Here is a 23,415-nt window from a genome sequence, read left to right as displayed (position 1 = left end):
TGGCAAATAGTACTAAAAATATTACAACTTGTGATGGCTTCCCCCTAAAAATAGACACAAAAATTGCATTGACCTGCATTTAAAATTAGTGTCAGTGGTTTAGCAGCCCATTCTCATACACATCACCTCAGTTTCATTGACAGAAAAACTACTCAATTTGCAATGCAGCTGGTTTAGGTTTCTAGAAGAAAAAGATGAGACCTCTTGAAAACAGAAGTGGTTTTGTAATCTTGTTAACGCATTTAGTTTTAGTAATACTGTTACACAAGCCACAGGCAGTAACATCTCCTGAGTTTAAAGCTATGTCCAAAGCTGCAGCTGCTATCTTCTAGTTGTATCTGTGTGGGAGTCATCAAGTCAGTGGTGGTTACAGTGTGATAGTCATAGAACATTGCTGCGCTTCAGTTCTTAAGAGTTGGGCCGAAGCCACAGTTCATGGAGTCCACTGAACACTGTTAAAAACTAGAAGTAGAGGAGTCTCTCCCGTTCTGTACCTCTGGTCCTCTCTTGTGCAGCTTGAGTTTTAGCTTTATTCACTGATGGGCCTGAGAGAGAAAACATAGTTATTCCAGTCTCACCATTACAGCATATCAGTCAATCATCAAGAAGCATGCATGACCCCAGATGTCTGGGTCCAGCTTAACATGGATGATATGCCAGAAACGTGCTTCTGCTCACAGCTGATAATAGCTGGCAGCAGCAGCAGGGGCAGTAGGTGAATCCCTATCAGCCTTAACCCCCTTAAGTAAAAGCAGATTTTAACTGAGGCTTAAGAATGAGAATTGTAGAATCCTGGAATTGCTAGGTTGGAAAAGACCTTTGAGCATAGAGTCCAACCGTACCTGTCCACTACTAAATCATATCCCTAAGCACTTCGCATACTTTTAAAAACACCTCCAGGGATGGGGACTCCACCACCTCTCTGGGCAGCTTCTGCCAGTGCCTGATAAGCCTTTTGGCAAAGAAGTTTTTCCTAATGTCTAATTCTGAACCTCCCCTGGCAAAACTACACTATACGCATGACTTTCCACCTTCAAGGGTCCAGCATTTGGACTGTCCTTACTGCAAAAGGAAGATCACTTCTGCAACTGCAGGAACAGCATCCCCACAGCAGGTCTGTTGCTTCCACCCACCATCCTGTCCCCAGGTTTGGAGACATAAATCATGCTGCCGTCTGCTGGGCCACAAAGGGCTAAGCGGCCATCTCCGTGAAGGACAGCACAGCGCAACCAACTGGGACAGGCTGTGCTCCAGCAGGTGTGCAGCCGTGAGCCTGCGCTGCCAGCAGTCCCCCCTTGCTTTCCAACAGACTGACTACTTGAATTACACACACATTCAAGTCCTGCTTTTTATCCTTGCAATATTTTCAATCTTACGGAGAGAAGGTGCCTACAGGTAGCCAGCTATTTTTGTTTGAAGTGCACTGTTTTAGAGCAGATGGGTCACATCTTACCTATGTAACTAAGCAGAACTGGAAGAAATATTAGTCCGTGTGTTGCTCCCAGCAGAACCATAGCTAGATACATCCTGAAGTAAAACACCTTGAAGATCTGAGATTTGGAAAAAGCCAGTACTACAATTCCTCCAAATTTGGTCAGTGTGATACCACTGAAAACCTGTCAATAAAAAGTGGGTTTAAGTGATAAATGGATTACATAAAGCCCTGAGTGTTTAACAGTTTGCTAAAATTCTTCTGTAATTTGAAGCTCCTGTATGCCGTGCACCCTCCCCTTACTTGTTAGTCCTCAGAACCAAATGCAAGACCTACTCAGAAGAAGAGTTCAGTCCCACTAGAACCTGACACCGCAGGCCAGGCTCAGTACAATTAAAAATCCACCCTAATCTGTACAGCCACCTTGTTTTAGTTTACTTTTTACTTCAGGTAGATACAGAGGAAAACCATTACTGAAGTAACTCACATTCCAGTGTGGATCCTTCCCAGGATCCAGTACACATTTCACCAGAACAGTATCCCAACCTTATCCAGGTTGCTCATCTTGACTAAGGGATATAACAGTACTGCCTAAATACTGACCCCTGTTTGCATTCCCAAGTCTTCAATTGTATCCCATATTCAGAACACCTTTCTTAGTCACCTTTGAGTATTTGGAAGAGGGAAGCACTTTAAAGTTTAATGAGACAATTCAAGGTTAATCTCTTAGCTCTGTTTTCTACTATTAGGTAGTAGTAACTACTAACATTAAAATTAAGTCTACATCACCCTTATTACTAGTAGAAGCCTGGGCTGATCTCAGGTTTTAATCAAGTATTCTGAAAAGAAAAGGCTAAGCCATCCTTATGACTTGAGGATACTGGCATAGTATGTGAAGTTGGAACTTGGCTACTTCTTCCCCCATGCAGCAGATACTTACTGAACTGCCCATGTGAGACAGAGCTTCTTCCGCACGCTCTACTCTACTACCCTTAGTACTAACAGTGAACGCTCTCGTCACGTGACTGCAAAATTCCACAGCAATACCACAGCTCTAGAAAGTGAAAAGAAAAATAAATTTTAAAAGTCAGTTAGATGAACACTTTGATGGTAAGGTCTCTACTCAGAACCGTAGATAGGCTAAGACATTTTAGCAGCTGAGTTCAATTTCTGGGGTTAAAATTTCATTGGAAGTTACAAGCTCAGCATTACTTGGTTAATAGAGGCCACTACAGGTACTGTGTGGCATTTCACCAGCAGTCATTTAGTAATGGACAACAGATTAAACAGGAATCAGACTGTTCTGGAGGACAAAAGTTTCTTGATGTTGAAGAAAGCTGGCTTCAATACGATGTGTGCAGTGAATACCAAATGCTAAAGTAAATTTACAGCTATTTGCTGCAAAACCATAGCTTTAGAGTAACACCGAGTATACACACTGACTTGATACCATAAAAAGTCAGCACTTTAATATTTTAGTTTAATCCTATAACCAAGATGTTTTAATAGTAATTTACAATACTGATTAACAGCTGGCAAATCTTAGACTTGTCTAGCAGATCGACTTGCATGAGCATAGGCCTAGTTGTAACATGGTAACGGTTTACTCTCAGCTTCCTCACACTCTAGAGATTCACTGCAGATTTAAGGTAAGCCACTCACCTATTAGTAACTAAGTTCTGGAGCATTTCACCAAGGCACTCTGCCCAGGTGGTTTCGTCCATCAAGACAGGAAGAATACTGGTGCTAGCATATCAAAGATCTACTGGAGAATGTAAGTACAGCAGAAGCCTTAACACCAACGTACGGATCCTTAGGTTAGCATGAACAGCCTCCGCTGATGTGTGACAGCACCTAGCCTACAGAGCAGCGATACAACTGCTGCTGCAGAACAGAAGGGACCCCAGTTTGATTGCTGTTATCAGTACTGGGACTAGCTGTCAGAATAAACCTGTTTATGCACCATGTAGATGCATTCAGGTAGTTCCACTACTGTTCAAATGCCTATCAAATTTAGTAGAAGATACTGCTCAGTATCGTGAATACGAGACACAGACTTGCTCAAGACTTTGAAACAGAAGCAGGAGGATGTCTTGTTAACTTACCATGACAAGATTTACTAATGAAACTGCATTCAAGCTGATGCCCCAGAGCCACATCACTCCAAACATGTTGATGATTATCATAGCAATAGTTACTGAAACTACAACAGCAGCCCATACTTCAAAACCAAGCAGCACAGTTGTCACCAAAAATATTGATCCCAAGGAGATGCAGAGGTTAAAGACAGCATCGTGCACAATTGTCAAGTATTGTTCATAGAAGACATAAAACACACTGTGGAAAGAAAAGAAGTTGTAGTTAGCCTTCTTCCCTGTTATATGCTAATATTTATCCTCAGCACAGAAGCTAATCTAAGTAGTTCCTCCTTACAGAAGTCCTAGAATCAGTGTAATGACTCCTACAGAACACTGGACTAATGCTTTAAATAAAGGTTTTATCTGAAAGGGTAATTCCTGTGCTTCAATATAAGCAGCTACACCTCACAGGGAACTACAGAGCGTCTGAACTGATTCTTTATGTAGTGAGTGCACCAGGATGGATAGGGTTCTTTGACGCAATTAGCATTTCAGTTGTACAGATACTAATTCCAACTCTATTGTGGTACTTTCCTATAGAAGTGTCTTTAGTACGTTAATCATGCAAGCATTAGAAAAACATGACATCACTGCTGCCTTTGCTTTAAGTTTAAATAACTTAAGTTTGAAGTCAATACAGTCACAGCTTACAACAACCCAGGCCAACGTATCTGCTTAAGTAAGAAATATGAAGCCCTAGTATGAAAGCTACAACACACCCAAACCAAAGCCAGAGCTTTGTAGTGAAGGACAGACAGGTTTCTCAATTTTAGCTATCAATCACAGTAAAGAGAAGTTAGTGCTGTGGATGCAAGTTGCATTTTCATGGTTTTACTAGACATTCCAGAGCTTTTATATTGCTTCCTGTTAGACAAACTCCGAGACTCAAGTCTCCAAGATGTTATTAACCAGTACCTTCTTTCAGTTCCTCAAGTTAAGTATTTGTCACTAAGGCAAGTAAGATCTAAGCATACCTGTAAGGAAACACCCGGTAGTTCTTCTCTCTGATGCCCATGGTTTCAGTAATGTTATCTGCTATAATCCGAGCTTTCTTCATAGCATCAATGAAATCAGATGATGTTTTCAGTACAGTGTGGTAAGTCATAAAGTAAGTAGCTCCAATATCAGTTTTGTTGTTTATAAAGTTGACAGCAGAGTTATAGGCAGCATGTCCTCTACATAAACATAGTAACATTTTAGATGCCAAAGTCAGTCAGCACCATTCACATTTATAAGCTTTTATAACTTAGAATCTTGTTTCTAACAGTTTCTAAAACAAAGAAAAGCTTCAGAGCACAATATAGGTCAAGATTACACAGGATATAATAGAACAGAGACTACAGAAGTTGCTTGTTTTTGTACAGAGGAAAGCTGCCGTTCCATTTAAGTGATGCATTTGTTTTTACAGTTTTTGTTTCAGAAAATACTATAGAGCAGGTGAGAAGTCAATGTTTGTATGACTTTCAGGACATTGGATATTAAACCTTGCAGACAAAGTCACACTACAGAGCAAGTATCTTCAACATAATGGGCTAAACAAGATACACAGAATACAGCTCTTACCCTTTGCCACATTTAGGATTAGGGTTGTCTGATAGGAACATCGGCAAAAATGTCATGAAGTCTTTGCCCTGTGGTCTCTGCTTGCCTTCTTGAGTCAGTGGTCGACAACGAATGCAAGATGGATCAGTGACTGAAGAAATACAGGAAGGTCAGCTACATGATTGAATATTCTTTGTCACAGCACTAATAACTTTGGACTTGCAATACTACAGGATACAATTCCATAAAAAGCATTTTCAGTGACGAAATAACTATCAGCTGTGGGAGTCTACATAAAATTTGCAGTCTTTTTATTACTACTAAGGCAAGGACTAACAGACAACTCAGTTGTGCACTATCTACATGAGATCTGGTGAGAATTATACCAAACTGAAAGATCTGAACAAAAACAGAGCACCAAGTTTGTGTGTCTTAATTAAACCAGCAGGAGCATAAAAGCTTTTATAACAAGTTATTTTTTGAATAGTCATTACATTGGCTATGTAGGCTGTCTTCAACCTGCAGCATTTCAGTAGAGCGTTTATGTTCACTCAAACAGCAGTTCAAGCAAATTAGAGGGCAACTCAAGAGGTGCCTTATACCACGATACAATGTTTTGGCTGTGAAACCTATAAACCAAGCTAATCCTTTAGCAACAAGATGCTAATACCTGATGCATTGCAAAACTGTCCGGTGGTATTGTAGACTCTGCAACAGGATGACTGTGGCTTCACCCAGTCAAAGTAGTCATCAATCCAGGATGATGGTGCATAGCCTATCCTTGTGCTAATAAAATAACGTAACAGATCCATCATCAGTAATTTTATGCTTCATTCCAGAACACAGCCCTTAATCTCTCCAGTGTTTACTTACGCCATGTCAACTCATTCTGGCCCAAGCTACTTAGTTCCTGCTCTTGTACCCCATCCTAGAGCCAGTCTTAATCATAACACTGCATCTAGCAAAAGCAGGAACTTCCCTGCATTCCAGTTCCACGGCCAAGCTCAGCTTTCCATTCTCCTGTCCACTCTATGCCCCATCCTCATCCAGATATTGCTGCCTCAGTTTTCAAGCAGTTTTCATTCAGTTTGGCTGAAGTAAAACGACTTGAACTACAGTGGAAGGAATCGGGAAGAGACTTTCTTCAGTTGTTAGCTACTGAATCCCAGATACAATTCCTGCTTAGTCTTGCTAGGCTGGTTTAGCGAACAAGTTTGGAAGCTGAGCATGCAAGTTGTTTTCCAGGAGAGCTTAACCTTACTAAGAGGTTTTCCTGAGTTACCATTCCCAGATTCCTAGAAGGACCAAGCCCCCTTTCCAAACCCAAGCACATCAATATATCCCACAGACAGTTTTTATCCTTGTTCTAGGAGATTGCCACAGTTTCCTCCCTTCCATCCCCTCCCAAAACCACAGTAGAAGTCAAGTATGATAGAGTGTCAGTTGTACAATCAACAGCCAAGTCCAAATTAAAAGGATGCACGAGTCAGCTACATCTCTTCCATGTGACTACACAGAGAAAAGCATCAAAGACTTACTAGCTACCAATTTCTGCAGCATCGAAGACTTGCTGGACAAGTGAATCATTATTACATCCCGTTCCACCACACACCATGTTCTGCCCTTCCAAAGAGGTGTAGTTGTGCCCTTCCTCTAGGACAAAGTAGACAGGAGGACCTGCATGCAGGTACTTGCTGAGCTGGCTGAAGTAATCCATTACGTAGGAGTCCTTACATGGAAAGTTTTGAGTTACTATTACTTAATGTTGAGATAGTACAACAAGATAGCAAGGTTTCAATTCAGCCACAAATTGCTGAAGAGCAACACGATCTTAAGACTTACATCTGGCACTGAGAGAGTCTGATCCAGTCCGATCTCTACATTGTGCATAACTGCTGTACTGAACGACAGAACACCCACAAACACTGCTATCTGCAAAAAAACCAAATTCATGGAAGTGAGAACTGTACAGAAACAATAAGCATTAGGAATAATTCACCAGGTTAAAAGGAACCATGCAAAGAAGTTCTAGTTTAAATTTACTATCCAGGCTTAGTACAACGGTGGAAGGAAAACCTAGCTACTCAGAGTTTGCTTTGGAGTTGTAAGGGAAAACTTATACTTGGAAGACAGCAGTAAAAGATAAGCCAAACACCTGCTGTAAATAAGCACAGTAACCTTAAACTGAATCACGTGTTCAGCGACACCACCCTAGATGAATGCAGTGTAGGAGCCAACACGTGCTGATTTTTGGCATATGCAAAAAAGTGATTTGATCATCAGTAATGCAACTCTTAAATCTGCACTTTCGACAATCCAAGGGTAAGCGTCTTATTTACTAGAAATACTTTTGCAGTTACTAAAGCTTATTCCAATACTAATGCTGAAAGCAAAAATCCTAGAAGAGTTATTTCATTATGCTGAAGATTTTTCTTCCGTACGAGACCTTCAGACTCACTACATTTTTGCTCAAGTTTCAATGACTGCTTACTGTAAACAGTGTATACATACTACTATTGGTCTCATCCAGTCCTTCAGCAGATATGGAGAAAACAGATTTTTGAAGAACAAAAATAAGATGCTCTCAGAACGTTGGACTCCACTCATTTCTTCACTGCTTTTGATGCAACACAGAATATCCAGTCTATTGCTCTGAAAATTGATAAAATGTGAGGTTTAGTACAGTTCTGATGAAAATGCCATCTGTATTACACTGCAGTTACGGGTGCATTTATACTCACCTCTTGACGCTTAATATCCAAGCCTAGGAGACTTACAAAGCAAGTGACTTGAAGAATAAAGTCTATGAGCACAGCCATTCCAGCAAAAAGGGAGAATGTGCGAACCGCTGGCATCGTAGACAGTGTCCCTGGAGGAAGTGACCCAGTTTGTTAAACAAGCAAGCTCCCTTTTCTTAGAAATGCATGGTCATTTTCAAAACAGATAATCTCACTTAAGAGTTAGCAGGACAAAGCACATTTCTCTTCCGAGTAAAGAAAACAGCCGATACGAGCCAGGCTATGACTACTGTCTTTGACCTATTTAACAGCACCAGGGCTATGCAAAGTTTTAAGACATTTCTCAGCTCTGAATTTACTAGTCTTGTGCAGGCTACATAACAGCGTACTTAAGAAGTACTGTCAAGCAAGATCTTATTTCAATATTAAGCCACTCAATGCAAGTTAAACCAATGGCAAATTACACTCCAAGTAACAAGTTCATTATGAAAAGCCACCACTTAATACCTGAAGGGTAAGAATGTAATCTATGCCTTTAACATACTGTAAGAGTGAACCTCAAACATCTATCATAGGGGCATTTTTCCAAGCAGTAGCAAGACGTAAGAGCTAGTACACCCCGAAATTTGATATACCATTCAGGTCAAATCTAGACTTGTCAGTCACTACAAATCAGTAAAAAGCTCCAGCCTTTCAAGCTGAAGAGCTTGACAGATTCGCAATTACATCTTTTTTTAATAGTGCCAGTCCAAGTACTGCAATGCTTATCCTCAGCACAGGTCAAATTAAACTTGAACGTAGCAATGAAGCTAAACCTCCCCTACAAATTCTTGTTTTGTTTTTATATTTTAGTTTTGCATTTATTCTTACCACACACAGGTATGACAAGGCCCTTAGCTTCAAATGTTAAAGAAGTCTTACCAAGAAAGAATGCCACAGTCTCCGAAAAAGATGAGAGAAACATACTGGGTGCCACATCTCCCAAGACTCTGCCAATCTGTTTATCCAGTGTTTCACCTTGAAGGCGCTCATCTCTCTGTTATAAAGCAATAATTTACTATAATTGGGAATCATGCAACTTAGGAAGTGCTTTCATCTGGCCCAAAAAACCACCACACTTTCAATACCTCCCCCAAACTACCTTTTATTGTTTTCACTGCATTAACATGAGTTAGATACAGGATGTCTGGGTTTTTTCAATACAAAAGCAGCATGAAGACCCCCTGTTGCCTTAATACTGTATTTTAAGTTAAGTTTGAAGTAAACTCAGTACTTCAGCCAAAACCACATGTTTGCTGGAGACAGTGCCTGTTTCAGTGGGTTATCAAGTCTATCAAATTAGAAAGCCAATTATCCACTAAGACTTAGTGTCAGAAGTCCCTGGTCTGAAATACGTAGCTTAACCCATGATTACTGCTCACAATATACTAAAATGACAGGTGACTGAAACAGTAGTCAAGCCCAATAACTACCAGAAAAGGATGTAAAAATATTATTTGTTTGTAAATCATTAGCATGTGAACCAGAAAATATTTTAAATGAACTTGATATCAACTAGCAGTAAGAAAAAGCAAATGTTTTAATTTTTTTTTGGAGGCAGGGAGTATCAGTGTGGAATGTACATATAAGACATAAGGAAGAATTTCTTCACCATGAGTGGTGAGGCACTGGCACAGGTTGCCCAGGGAAGCTGTGGCTGCCCCATCCCTGGAGGTGTTCAAGGCCAGGTTGGATGGGGCCTTGGGCAGCCTGGTCTAGTGGGAGGTTTCCCTGCCCATGGCAGAGGGGTTGGAAACAGATGATCTTTAAGGTCCCTTCCAACCCAAACTATTCTATGATTCTATTAGCTCAGCTCTCTTCACGGCCACCAGGTAGTCCTGTGAGAGTCTAGAGCTGCTCAGACTGGGCTGAAAATTGGAATGCAGAAGACTTTCTGTTCCAAGTTATAGCCTTCAAAAATAACAGGCACATTTAGAAGAGTCTGTATGAAAGAATACGCACCTGAAGTGTCTGGACTATAATGAAAATGTTGTCCACCCCAATAGCCAGCACCAAGAATGGAATTACTTCTATCACAATCAGCGTCAACGGGATTCCAAAGTAGCTGAAAATGCCTACAGAACACGCCACTGAGCTCAGTACAATCAGGATGCCTGCAATGCCCAGGGAGATCTTTGAATCCACCTAAAAAAGTTACAATGACCATCAATCAAAGCAGCATCATCTCACAGGACAGATAATAGCAAAGGTCAAAAAGTATTCTTAGTTCAGTTAATAAAGTTTACTTTTCTGCTTCTTTTGAAGATCCAGATATCTGAAAACAACCCTTGAAGCTTAAGCATTAAAGCTTAAGTTAACTGCATGTTTCAAGTCAAAATAGACTTAGTTGAGGCTATGAAACACATGAATTGTCAGGTATTACAAGAAACACAATGCTTCCCCTAGCAGCTCCTCAGTGCTTTAAGACAAGATTGAAAGTGAGCATTCTGCAAAAATATTTAATTTACTCAAAGCTAAGAACTATTCAGCAAGCTATAGCTTCAGTGTTTATAGCAAAGAGAACTATACACATACCAGCAGTCTTCTACAGCTCTGGATATGTCCCAAAGCTATGGAGATGTACAGAAACATTACAATATAGCTTATCAACACAGTGCCAACATCACCCTGGCTTTCACGATTGATTTCATCTTCAATACTCCGTTCAGATGAAAATGATACAGTTAAGTTTGGATTACTGTAGTTCTTCAAAAAGTTAATAAACCTAAAAGAAAAAAAAGAGTCAGTCTGTCACACTTTAAAGGATATAACATCTTCTATTAGAAATACTTGGAAGTCCATTGAAAGCAAATTTAAATCATTTGTGTGGTACAAAGACTGCACCGTGGCCAAGTACTACTTTGAGGGACCTTCCTCATTTTCAAAAGAGGTGTGCTGCCTACACAATCCTAGAACTCTGCTCCAAGCACTAGAAATGCACTATGCTGAAATATGAGGACAACCAGATATCTTGCCTAAGTCTAAGCTACTTCAAAGTGTAAATGCAATTTTCCTCAAGGCTAGACTTAGAAGTACACACATAAAAAGACACTGCAGTTTGCTTATAGTACTTGAACAATTTATTGGCCCTTATTTCAGTTCCCCTAACTGGACAGGTGTTTGTGACATGTAGATGCTAGTTGTACTTAGAGTTTCTAGTGCAGTAGTTTTTATCTGAACTGTTGGCCTGCGTAAGCCAATGTCAGCTCTTCAAAATGGTGAAGGGGATGAAAGCTTTAGAGCTTCATCTGAAAGATGTTTTTAAAAACTAACGTTTAAGAATTACAAGATAATGCTAGACCTTTCCACTGGTGGTTAATGGTCCAGTGAATTCAAGAGGTTACCTGTGTTATGCTAGCTGAAGTGAAATCTATCAAATCCTTTCTAAAGTTACTTATCAGCAAGTACTACTGGACTAGATGGTCACTAAAATGACTAGAACTTATGTCCTCAAAGCAAGTGAAATATGCCAGATAAAATGAAAGTCTTATGACCAGTATAGTCTGCCCCTAATTGGTTTTGGTGCATCTCAAAACACCCCTGTAGTTATACTGAGAAACTGTCAGTGCTTTACAGGTGTTCTTCATATACATTTAAAGCTGCTCTAAGTAATTTATGCATTTCAGGACACAGGAAACCTACTTACTCTTTTTCCCATGCCAAGGTTTTCATTAGCTTTCTTGAGTCATTGTAGTAGTTGTTGACAGGAAAAGTAATGACAAGAGCTGTAGCATTATTATAGTTGTCATCTATAGAGTAGGAAAAAAAAAGCAATGCATTGTGAAGCTTACATTCCAATATAGGCTGGTACAATTAAGCTTAAAATGAGTATTGTCCAAAGCAACCCCATCCCTATAATTCCATTAAATGCTATCTGCTTAACAACAGTGAGTTCTCAAACACATTACTGAAATACGAACAGAAACTGATAAGCACTCCAGATTGTGTTCAAAAGTAAGTATTCATTATTTACCATGTTCACTGCACATTAAGTTGTTGCATTGTTAGATGAGGGGCAACTATATAACTGCTGGTTATGGCTTCCCATCTAATTAGAAATAGGATGTGATTTCCTAAACACAATGCCTTTTTCATAGTTAGATTTTGCCTAAAGCAAGTACAAACCCCCTAGTTTAATCTACAACCGGTTGCCTTCAGAGGCCGGTTTAGATATATCAAACAAATGTACTATCAAGTTATGTTTAATTGGATAAATTGCTTGAATAAACTCTAGCTTCAAATTAATATGGAATGATATCCTTTATGAACACCTTAATTTATTCTTAACTACTTTGTCAGATCAGTGACAAAACTTTATCCTAACTCAAAAGCAAGATATGTGCCTATCCCAGATGACACAAAGTATCTCAAATTGACTTTATCTAGTCTCCAGAAACTAGAGATCCTCTAGCAGGACCAAAGCAGACTGAACAGTTGCATACTTGTCAACGCAATGTGCAACATGCTTGCATTTTGCACTTCCAGAATAGCCTGCCTTCAATTTCAGCACTGATCTAGTGAAAAGTAATTTAAAAAATAAATAAAAGGTTTTTGTGGTTTTTTTTTTTTAATATCCTTAAAGTCTAACAAACTTCAGTTTCTCTGGAGTGTACTTAAACATCTATGGTAAATGAGAAAGCACCTTTACTGCCAAAGACAGCACACGAGTAAGTACTCTCTAGATTTCAACAGTAATACTATTTTGCCACCTACCATCATATCCTCCCAACACCAGCCATGGAAATACAGGTCCACCAAATGTTCCTAAGCAGGGATCGTGAAGCAAGCTTGTGTCATTCAGTGATGCTGGAGCCCTAAAGAGACCACCAGCAAAAATTGTTAGCTTCTGGTTGACAACTGAGGCACAGCAGGACAGAAGAAGTAAAAATCTCTTGTGTTATAATGGATTATCAAGAGAGAAATCAGATAAGATTGCTAGTGATGCTTTGCCCTTCTGTTATATTTGCTTCGAATTTAAATATAGTTTAAAATAACCTCCCTATAGCTTCTAGGACAACTGAATTACAAACTGAAGTGGAAGCTTAGAAACTGCCTTCTCTTACAGAGATCTACTTCTCAGAAGTGTTTGAACCACATCTAAGGTAAACCAGAACCAGTATCTGCACCGAACCAAGCTTAACTGGAAACCTGATTAAAATGTAATTCATGACGAAGTACTAAGACACAAACACAAGCAACCTATAGCAATCTGCAGTTCCACATAGTACTGCAAGCTTTAAAATAGGTAAGAAAAAGTTCAAAGGAGCAGTGAGAACTAGCTAGTTTTGTTTGCCAGCATAAATACCTATGTTTCGGAAAAAACATGTAATCGTACTGCTTACCGAACACAGTATAAGAAGTGAGTGTGGTAGTCAGCATAGACAAAGAACTCATCCCCAATAGTGTGATCTAGAACAGAATGACTGTTCTGAAAGTAGTTGAGTACGCTCAGTATAGTGCAGTTGTTGTTGTAGGGAGCAAGAGGAGCCAGGCAAATGTCTTTCAGCATTACAGTCTCATTCTCAAAAGAAGCAGTTATGTTGACAATAGCATCCTGCAAATCCAGCACCTTGAAGAAAAACAAACCAAACTATAGGTTAATAGCTGCGCAATAAAGCATTTCCCTTGCAAGACAAGACTCAAGTGCATGCTATATTCCTGTAAGTTCCCATAGGCAGTGGCACACAACAATAGAAGCGCATGACTAAAACTCATTTCTGTGTTTGCACTAAGAATGCTTACTGGGACTTAGCTTGCAAGTCTACCTATAACTGAAGAGGTCAGAAGCCAAGGTTTTCAGCATAAAAACTTTCATAGAAAGACTAGGATTTTTAATATGACTATTTAGTGATTGTTTTGATAAACATGGCATTACAGACAAAAGCTAACTCCATATGATTATACCTGTTAAGTACGTTTACCTCTTTGCTCTTGAATTCTCAATTACCTGATGGAGAATCTCTTTGGTAAGTGGAGGTCCAAAAGGTACATCTGCTCCGGATGGGTAAGGTGAATAGATGTCTGGATGGCTGTTTGGTGCTTGAATAATAAGTTGTTCAGTACGAAAGAAAGGCCCGAAGTGTGCATCAAAGTACTCCTTCTCCTTGCGAGCTTGGCTGCTTGGGGCTGACCAGAGCTCTACAGGGTTTGTAGTTGCTTTAACATATACAAAGCCTGAGCAGCACATTGCAATGAAGACCACAGAGAAGAGGATAACAGGACGTGGATTTCTGACACAGAAAGCCCCCCATGATGTGAATGTCATCTTTAGGCCATTCTCAAATCTTGCACCAAGCCTTTCACCACAGGTAATTTTCCCTGAGAGAACAAAACGTAAAAGTAAATGGTTGAGAGGTCAGTTAAGCAGCATTTTCTTGAAGTCCACTAGGAAAGATGAAATTTTCTTCTACCTCTGTTTATGGCAAGCACCAGAAGCTACACCTACACCGATAGTCAGGCCCAGGGACCAATCCTTGACTGAGTTCAAGGAGGCAGAAACCACTTTGTGTCTAACACTGCCACTTCTAACATAAACTTGACTTTGACAGCAGCAGGTACAGTAAATAAAGGCAGGAAACAGCTAGAAGATACATAAACATTAAAATGAGCCACCTAAGCGGCTACGTAAATTAAACTACAGTTCCTTCACAGTGTGCATTGAATGGATACGTGGACGGATCAGAACATGACCAAATTAATTTTACCATGATGTTGCCCCATTCATCCCCAGTTAGAGAGCACTCCAGAACTTCCCATTAGCATAGCTAGACCCACCAACTCCAACCAGAGCTTTCGGCATCCAGCAAAACAGGATTAAGTCCTACTCTAAACGAGTTACTGGCCATTCCAGAGAGGCTGAGATAAAGCCCTCTAAGAATGGATTATATGGCTTCACAAAGCTAAAATTCCAGAGCCCAGTGACAGGCAGAAGATGTGCTTAAGCTGAGTTTCTAATAAATATATTACTCTTATCCAAGACATACCGTTGTCATGATGGGAATTCACAGGAAAGGTTATATTACTGTCAATTGGTGTGTATTCTGAGACAAAGTGCCGCCTCCTGCAAGACAAAAAGCTATGTTACCCTGCTCCCCAAAAAAGCTATCTTTTGGGGTTTGTACGGTAAGGATAGAGCACAATGCTAGTAATAACTTGGATATTTGACTCCACCAGAATCTAGAGGGAGTGTGTTCCCCCTACACCCATCCACTCAAGAACAGCTATCTCCAGCTTCATGATCCCTTGGAACAGCTTACAGCCATATCGGCTGCCTTAGGTTTTCCAGCTTGGATCAAGCACAGAGTCTTCACACATGTTTAGAATATCAGCATCATTAACAGCACAGAATCTCTTTAAACTATCACAACTTAACATAACAATAGTTGTAAAAGTAATAACATTTGCAAGATATTTCTACCTAAGAAATATTTGACTTTGTTAATCAAACTGCTTAAGTTACACCTACTTAGCCTGAAGAAATGGGGAAGCAAAGAATGAGCAAGGTACTTTCCTCCTGTCCTGGAGACAGGCAAGTTGAAGCACAGAACAGTTATGATAGATTTTTATTGCTTTATTCATTCCCGACACACAGAGCAGGAGATAAGTGCAATAGCCTCCTCATGCTAATCTAATCAAGACCTCCAATTATGGCAGGGTGTTTTGGTGTTATGAACCAGACATCTCCAACAACCTTGTTATTTCATGTAGTCTACCATGCATGTTGCCCAGTAACATAAGGCTGAACATGGTATAAGTTTACTATACCCACTATCCTTTTCCACACAGATTTAATTCTTATTACATAGGAATTTCTGATTCCTGCTCATAACTAAATATTAAAGTTGCACTGAAAAGTGAAACTATACTTATGATTATCAGATAGTGGAACTCCCTGGAAAAGAAATATTAACAGGTTTTCAGTGCTCTGGATTGCTAGTACACCCACATCAAAGCATTTACACCTACAATTACTTATGCACTTTACCAGCAAGTATCAGAAAGCACAGAGAAGCTTGTGTATTACCCCTTACTTTAAAAAAATGCTATGATTACAGGTTTTTTTCAGAACAGGAAACTATGGAAAAATCTTTATGATTGGTTGAGTCACCTTCCCTGGTGGTGTTTAAGGGATGGGTAGATGAGGTGCTGAGGGTCATGGTTTAGGGAGCGTTAGGAATGGTTGGACTCGATGACCCAGTGGGTCCCTTCCAACCTAGTGATTCTATGATTCTATGCCCTGACAAAATACGATTTGTTAAACACTTTGTTGCACATGTAGCAGCCAGAAGTAACTGAGGCTTTAATGAAATGGCATTAAAGGCATGTGGTAAACAGGCCTCTCCTTCACAATTTTCCTGCTCATTCCAATTGCAACTTAAAGAACAAGTGATTTGAGGAAGAGAACAGGACTGCATTTTTAGTCATATGGGTTCTCCAAGATATTAGTTTTCGTGTACTGACTTGGTCTTAAGTATTTCGAAACCCCACAGCTTCCAGAGAAGCTTAACATTTGAGTACGAAGGCAGTTCACTGCTCCTGGAAAGCAGTGCTCTTAACACATGCTATCTAAGAACAGATACAAGTGAACTGAGACCTTGACATTAAGACTTTGTGGCAAAGAATAATCAGATGAAGTAGATATATGCATTTCCCCAAACTTTTGCATAATCTTGAGTTCTTGGTAATGACAGTTTTAAGCTTGCATATTTGATTCTGGAGCTACAGTTAAAAACTGACTTCTGCACTCACTTCCTACCACACGGTTTTTAGATGTTAGAACAGTGTCTCTACATATAAGCATCTACCACAGAACATGACTTTTGGCTGGGTGAAGAAGTAAAGACATGAGACTTCTGTCCAGGGCAAACAAAGTTTTGAAGGCAAGTGACTTTCAGAGCTGAGCATTTTGAATGCTTTACCTGTAACACCAGATTCCAAAAACTAGTGCAAAAAATATGAGTAGAAATCCCATGTAGGAGATCCATATGATGACATACAGAGCATCCAAACCAAACAAAAGCCAAGGCGCAGGCAATGGAGGCGGTTGAGGTTTTGGACCACAAACGATTGAACAGTCCTGACAGCTGCACGGTCCTGTTGAATCATCCATGGACTCATTACAGCCTTTGGTAGCATTGTTCATAGGATCCATTCCATGGACAGGAACGTCTATGACAAAGCACAAGTTGCAGAGCCAATTTACAGCGAAGTAAAAATTCAGACCTTCACAACACAAGCTTCCCACTTTCTATGAAAGCATCTAGCCTTTATAAAGAGTAGCTTTTCTTGGTCAAAAAGCAGCCACTGCCTTTTCCATAGCAGATACCAACTATTTACAGTTCTATACTAACTAAATGACTAGTCATGTTTTATAACACTCCAGTCTGTAAAACTAATAAGCTCATACTTCCATCATCCCAGCAAGGATTTGTCATCACCCTCATCTGTTCCGATTGTCAAATGTGTAACAATTTCCTTACAAACGGATCTTAAAGGATCAGGATGCTGCTCTAGTTTCCCCAGGAATACTGGCTACCCAGTTGCCTAAGCTCAGTCCATCCCTTAATGGGTCTGACATCCATGCAGCAAGAAGCTGCATACAAAACAAGCACAAAGTATGACTTCCAAGCAGAAATCAAAAGAGAAACTGATTATCTTACACCGCTTTGAAGGCCTTTGACTGCAGGCATTCATTGCTGAGCAGCTGTTTAACAAATCTGTATACTAGCTATAGCGCACAGCCTTTGACAGAAACTTCAGAAGGCAAGGACTATTCAGTTTCTTACCTGAAAAGATAGGAATAATGCTGAAAGGAGTTTGTCCATTATCTTTACTAAACATGTACTCAATCCAGTTGGTCGCATTGCAGTCCTTGGCATCCTTCCCACACAGCAGCCCCAGTGCTTTAACATTACTTGATGGAGCCTCCACATCTTTGCAGGCATTATACATTGCTAGGAAGAGTGCATGAAGACAGAAGAGTCATTAAACTAACATAATCTGAGTAAGCATTCCAAGTATTTCCAATAATTAAAGACTCAAGTTCAATGAATATGCTTATGGCTTTCATCTTAAGATAGTGAAATAATGCTTTCGGTTGTATTTAAAGTATTCAAGGTTGCAATGCTTTGTTACAAACCACTTTAATCCAAGTAGGCCATCTGAATCTGCATTACGCTGGAACTTACCTTACTGTTTGAGCAAGGTAGGTTCCAGTGTTGTTTGGGAGGGAACAATACTTAAAGTTCCTTTCAGGGAAAGTTATGATAAATATTTAAGGTACTTTTGACCTCTAGGCCATAAATTACTTAAGTGTCTCATAACTTGATTGAAAGTTATTGCACAAAGTGTACAAAGACAGAATTAATACTTCGAGCTTGCTCTATAACCAAAATACAATCTAAATTTGTTTGTTCTTAGAAAAAACAAGCTTTGAATTTGACAAAGGACTAGAACAGTCCATTTCAAGAGGAATAACCGCCTCGTGGAAAACTACTGTAGTGCACTGTGTGCAAACCTCACCATCATACTTGCCAGACAATTTCAATATCAGGTAGGCATCAGACATTCAGTATTTGGCAACAACACTGTTTTTCTGAATTTAAAGTCATCAAGGTTATCAGCTATTAACCACTTGTACAGATTCCCAGTCTCAGAACAGTGTCAGTATAACATGTCCTACCTAGACCGAAGTTCCAGTGTCTTAAAGGGGACCTACTGGTACCTATTTAATGCCTCAAACTTCAAAGACACTCAAAGATGTTTCCCCCTCCCAATTCCTCCTGGGAAAGTATTGGTCTTGCTACTTTGACAAAAACCTGGGTAAATTAACACACTATTTACTTACCATTTGCAAATCGTTCCCCAATAAAGTACTGCAGCTCTGTAATGCTACTTTTGTTCTCTTTTAAAATTGGATCATAATAAGGTATGGTGCTTGTAACATTTAAAAATTCAGACTGATTTGGACTGCAAGTCAGTTCACAGAAGAGATTTACCAAGTTGTAAAAACATGATGGACATCTGGGGAAGTCAAGGAACAGACAGCAATCAGATTAATAGGTAAAGATGCAAGGCATATCTGATTTGACCTACACAGCAAGCGTAAATATTCTGCTCAGAGCAAAAGAACTAAATATTTAAGCTCTATAAGTGTTTAATTAGCAATACAACATTAGCTGGTGCTTAAAATTGCTTAATACTTATCTGCAGCATCAACACCATTCACTAGCAAAATTGCCTACATCATATAGCAGACACATACAGAATTTGACTAGAATTTAAAGGAAAACTTAACTTCTGCTAGCAGGATGACTTCTGTTGGAAGAAGACAAATGAACAGTACTTTACGCCACCCTCTTCTGAGGGCTTCATTACACATACAATAGCTTGAGACAAAATAAAGTAATATTTATCCTACCAAACATGTCAATCCAGACTGCAAGTAGTTGTTTCACACTACTAAATCTTCCTGATAAAGTCTCTCCAAGAGCTTGCTCCCATAAGCCTTTAAGTGAAAGTACCACCTTTTCTACAGTTTACTTGAAAAGAAGACACTTTAATGTGCTTTATTATGCTGCAAAGCTCTAGTTGCTTTGCCATTCGTTATCATACCTGGAGAGAAACTGCAGAGGCAGCTGCAAGTTGTTTTTCAAAGTCTGAAGCTGACGAACATCACAGCAAGCGCTGACATTGCCAAAGAATAAACCTGGACAGAGTTCCTTAAATAAAAATAGTATTGAGATCAGAGGGGAAGGAAATGCATGTGTAAGACTTCAGAACTCATTATAGTCATGAGTTCTGCTTCAGCATATTTCAGAAAACAGACGCTGTTGCTCTGGGAGATGCATAGAAAAAAAAAAATCAGCATAGCCAATGAGATTCTTTAGAAAATAAAGAGAAGAATAATTTTTCTTATTCAAAGCATCACTTCCTTTTAAAAAGCTCCTTCAGATGATCTTTAGTCACCAGGGTCTATATAAAGAATAATGGTATTTGATGGTCTGTTAGTAAGATGGCAATCCATGTTTATCCAAGTTGAAAGTATTCCTGCAACTTATCCTCTAGTATATCTTCTGGATAGTATCTATCAGGATGCTAAAGTCTCAGGAGGCAAGCCACTAACCACAAAATTATTGATTACCTGGAAGAACTATTTCATGTCCATTTTATAAAAGAGAGAAATACATTTAATACAAGTACAACTGGTAACAACATACAAAGAACTGTGCATTAAGTCGTCAGAAACAGCACAAAACAGTAGCTAGGTCACGAACATGTTTAAGGCACTGCTGCCACCAGCCGAACCATTATTTAACTCCACAGCTATTTCACACTTTAAAGCTGTGAACTATCGTCTGCCAGAAAGCAAGTCTGGCAGTAGCACCCTATATCATGCACAAAATACAAACTCTATTTTGACTTCGGTTTTGTTCACTTTGACAGCTAAAACCCAGATAAGGAAATATGTTCTCACACTAAGCACAGCTAAGGAGACTGAACTTTGTTCAAGTTCACTCCATTTGAATGTTACTGCCTTCAGTAACATTCTGTCAGTTACTGCCTTCCTGTTTAAACAACAGGATCAGGAACGATCATCTGATGGAAAACATAGCTTAGTCTCGTCCTTTAGAGATCAGGAGGGCATAACTGCAGAATGTACCGCAATTTGTAAGAGTCCTAAAAAAACCAGTTTGACTGAAAAGTGCTCAAAGCAGTAAGGAAAACATGCAGGAAGTGTATTAATCCTATATTTATGGTTATATTTGTGAAAGCCTGTAGAATACATGTTTGGGAGACTTCTCTGAAAAGAAATCATGATATATCACCTTCACACAGGGGGGGTCTATAAGCTATACCTGAAAAATCAAAGATAATCTGTTGACTTTCTCATCAAGTCAAGATGAAAAAGCTAAAGGCCATAAACCATGTCCAACAGAACTCTATACAGAACTCTAAAGTGTAGAAGAATTATTTTTAAACAGCACACCTACAAGAAAAGCTCACCTGCATTAAGTCATAGCCATCCTCTGGTAATGCAATTGGTGGTCCATCATAAGCACAGTTGTATCTCTTGTCTCCAGATGCAACTCCACATTCCCCATACCAGACACATGACTGTGGAAGTACCTAATCAACATGACAAGAGTGATTAACTGCAAGGAATATCAACCAAATTCATCAGTTCTTACAGAATTGTGTGCTACCATTCCAAAAGTCATTTACAATCCAGACTACATAATTTCCTGTTAATTTAAATATCAGCATGTACTATGCAGAACACCTATTAACAAAAGTATGTGTTTTTAATACAGTGCACACCAACACCGACCTCCATCTCAGCTCCTCACCCTTCCTTGCTCAGCCTAGAAACAGGACATACAGTGTTTAAAGTCCAAATACAAGCATTACTTAAGAAAACTCTAAGTCAGCACCTGAAAAGAATCTCTGAACATAAAGTGATGTAGAAAACATGTTCATGCAAGACAATGCATACGATTAGTGGGTCAGAATGTCCCTTTAGAGTACATGAGTCTGTGCACATAGGGAGAAGCATGTTGCTTATATGCAATATTTCAGTTCCTCCTGCTCCCTTTTAGTCCTCCTCACAAATCCATTCACTTACAGTGACAGATTCTGGAGAAGCAGTAGTATAAAGAGGATTCTAAACCAGAATTTCACGGCTCTGCACCCACCACAGAATGTCATGAATTGTCAATCTCAAATGATGCTCTCAGTTACCACTTCCAGGCCTAAGCACACAACATTTAAATGGGGTTGCAGTGCAAGTAAAAAAACTTCACGTCTCATTTTAAAAATGCTCCAATCTAAGAGACTACAGAAAAATTAAGAAATTGGTTCTTCATTATATGCATAAAATAAAGGAAATTGAAAAAGGACAATGGCTCCTTGCAAGCCTTCTTTTTGTTGAGCGGCATTGACATAGAGACAGCTAAAATGCTGAACCAAAATATTTATTCTGAAAATGAAAATATTTAATGCAATAACAAGTTATTTCCACCAGAACCTTTAACACAGCCCCATGGTTTTCCTGTGCACCTGGGCAGCAAGCAGAAAGCAGGTTGCACAACATTTACTACACTTGTGCCAGCTCTGATCAGAAGTTTTGCATGGTACAGTCTGAGAGATAACTAACTTATTTTTCTCACTTGAACAACCTTGACCTAGCATTTGCAGAAACACCATATGCATGCTCTGCAAGGACAGACTACTGTGCTTTGTGCTTGACCATGAATAATATTATTTACTGACCAGAGAGGCTCCTGAAAGGCTGTATTCATAACACCCAAGAGCCACCAAGAATTACAATGTCTCCACAACACTCATTTTTGTGCTGAACAACACTGACAGTTCTTCAAAAAGCACATCAGTAATTGTTTTTTCCATCAGGGACAACCACCAACCATCATCACCAATTTACCTGACTTCGTTAGAACTGTTTTCCCTTTAACTTCACCAAGGCAACATGGCCCTGTTAAAAGTTACTCACTGTACCGCTTATCCAGATCAACATTTCATTTCTCTACTCTAGCATTTCTTCTAGCTAAACCTGTAACCAGCTGCTAAGCATTAACCTATTCTCTACATATGAGTTGGAAATCACCCCTTAGTAAGGCTGCACTTGTAAACACCGCATGTTTAACACCAGTATAAGCCAAAAAATTAAATTCCTATAACTTGGAGGCCATGTACAGAAACTACATTGTAAATTGTTCATGCCACATATTAACCTAAGAAGTCTAGATGTAAATTTAGAAGCCGTTATCTTCACCTCTGCCTCCTCACACCTGTATAAACCAGTTATAATAACAAAATCTATTAGCAGGGAAAGAAGATGGCTTAGTGTTTGAGTGTACCAGCATCAGAAGCTAGACAATCATCTCTTCAAGAAGCAGCACAGATTTACTGCTCTTCTTGCAAGAGGGCCAAGAATTTTCAGCTGCGTACTACTGCCTGTGAGAACAGAATCTGGTGTTTCTTCAGTACCAGGCTAGCTTCCATGTTTAGTCTAGAATGGTTTGTAATCATACTTTACGAACACTTTGTGAAAAAACACTTTCTATGCTTCAGTCAGTCTCATTATTTAATACTGCATTTTTAAAACCCACAAAATGATAAACTTACTCTCTTCAGAAGGACTTTTCTACCAGAGTGGAAAGCATGGTAAACCTGGTAATGCCATATACCAGTTAAAAAAGAAACAACAAACCAACCACACTTATCAGGGCACTTCTTGCATAGAAAAACTTAAAGTAAACTTCAGCTACATCAGGCTGACTGATAGTTCTATTGTTTTAAGAATGTTATCTTTACTTCAAGGTAATAGTTACTTCATTATTACTACACGGATATGAAAAAAAAACAAAGTTGTATTATGTCTATAAATTTATCTATAAGGCTTTTTTGCTTAGTTTTCAGACAGAAAATAAAACAACTTGCTTGCATGTGACATTTGGTCATGCACCAAAAAGTATGCAGCTAAATACAAGAAAATAAGGCAAGATGA

General features: G+C 39.3%; 1 protein-coding gene across 1 annotated transcript in view; it reads right to left on the bottom strand.

Annotated features, from left to right (window-relative positions):
• The window catches only part of NPC1 (NPC intracellular cholesterol transporter 1), a 28,860-nt gene continuing 5,445 nt past the window's right edge, over positions 1-23,415 (bottom strand). Inside the window, exons 2-25 of the mRNA XM_054058099.1 lie at positions 20,895-21,017; positions 19,503-19,609; positions 18,736-18,911; positions 17,675-17,842; positions 16,808-17,057; positions 14,873-14,949; positions 13,837-14,207; positions 13,232-13,458; positions 12,603-12,703; positions 11,536-11,638; positions 10,425-10,614; positions 9,852-10,034; positions 8,772-8,886; positions 7,854-7,981; positions 7,624-7,764; positions 6,955-7,044; positions 6,651-6,841; positions 5,783-5,898; positions 5,134-5,263; positions 4,545-4,745; positions 3,538-3,769; positions 2,373-2,486; positions 1,454-1,616; positions 1-545 (exon numbers count right to left, since the gene is read on the bottom strand). Coding sequence (XP_053914074.1) covers positions 463-545; positions 1,454-1,616; positions 2,373-2,486; positions 3,538-3,769; positions 4,545-4,745; positions 5,134-5,263; positions 5,783-5,898; positions 6,651-6,841; positions 6,955-7,044; positions 7,624-7,764; positions 7,854-7,981; positions 8,772-8,886; positions 9,852-10,034; positions 10,425-10,614; positions 11,536-11,638; positions 12,603-12,703; positions 13,232-13,458; positions 13,837-14,207; positions 14,873-14,949; positions 16,808-17,057; positions 17,675-17,842; positions 18,736-18,911; positions 19,503-19,609; positions 20,895-21,017 — 3,780 coding nt within the window. The 3' untranslated portion in view covers positions 1-462. The remainder of the gene's footprint in view (positions 546-1,453; positions 1,617-2,372; positions 2,487-3,537; positions 3,770-4,544; positions 4,746-5,133; positions 5,264-5,782; positions 5,899-6,650; positions 6,842-6,954; positions 7,045-7,623; positions 7,765-7,853; positions 7,982-8,771; positions 8,887-9,851; positions 10,035-10,424; positions 10,615-11,535; positions 11,639-12,602; positions 12,704-13,231; positions 13,459-13,836; positions 14,208-14,872; positions 14,950-16,807; positions 17,058-17,674; positions 17,843-18,735; positions 18,912-19,502; positions 19,610-20,894; positions 21,018-23,415) is intronic.

The sequence above is a fragment of the Cuculus canorus genome, chromosome 2 (assembly GCF_017976375.1).
Source record: "Cuculus canorus isolate bCucCan1 chromosome 2, bCucCan1.pri, whole genome shotgun sequence".
Classification (NCBI taxonomy): domain Eukaryota; kingdom Metazoa; phylum Chordata; class Aves; order Cuculiformes; family Cuculidae; genus Cuculus; species Cuculus canorus.
Note: the sequence above shows the minus strand (reverse complement) of the source record. Positions and strands in the feature narration are given on the sequence as shown.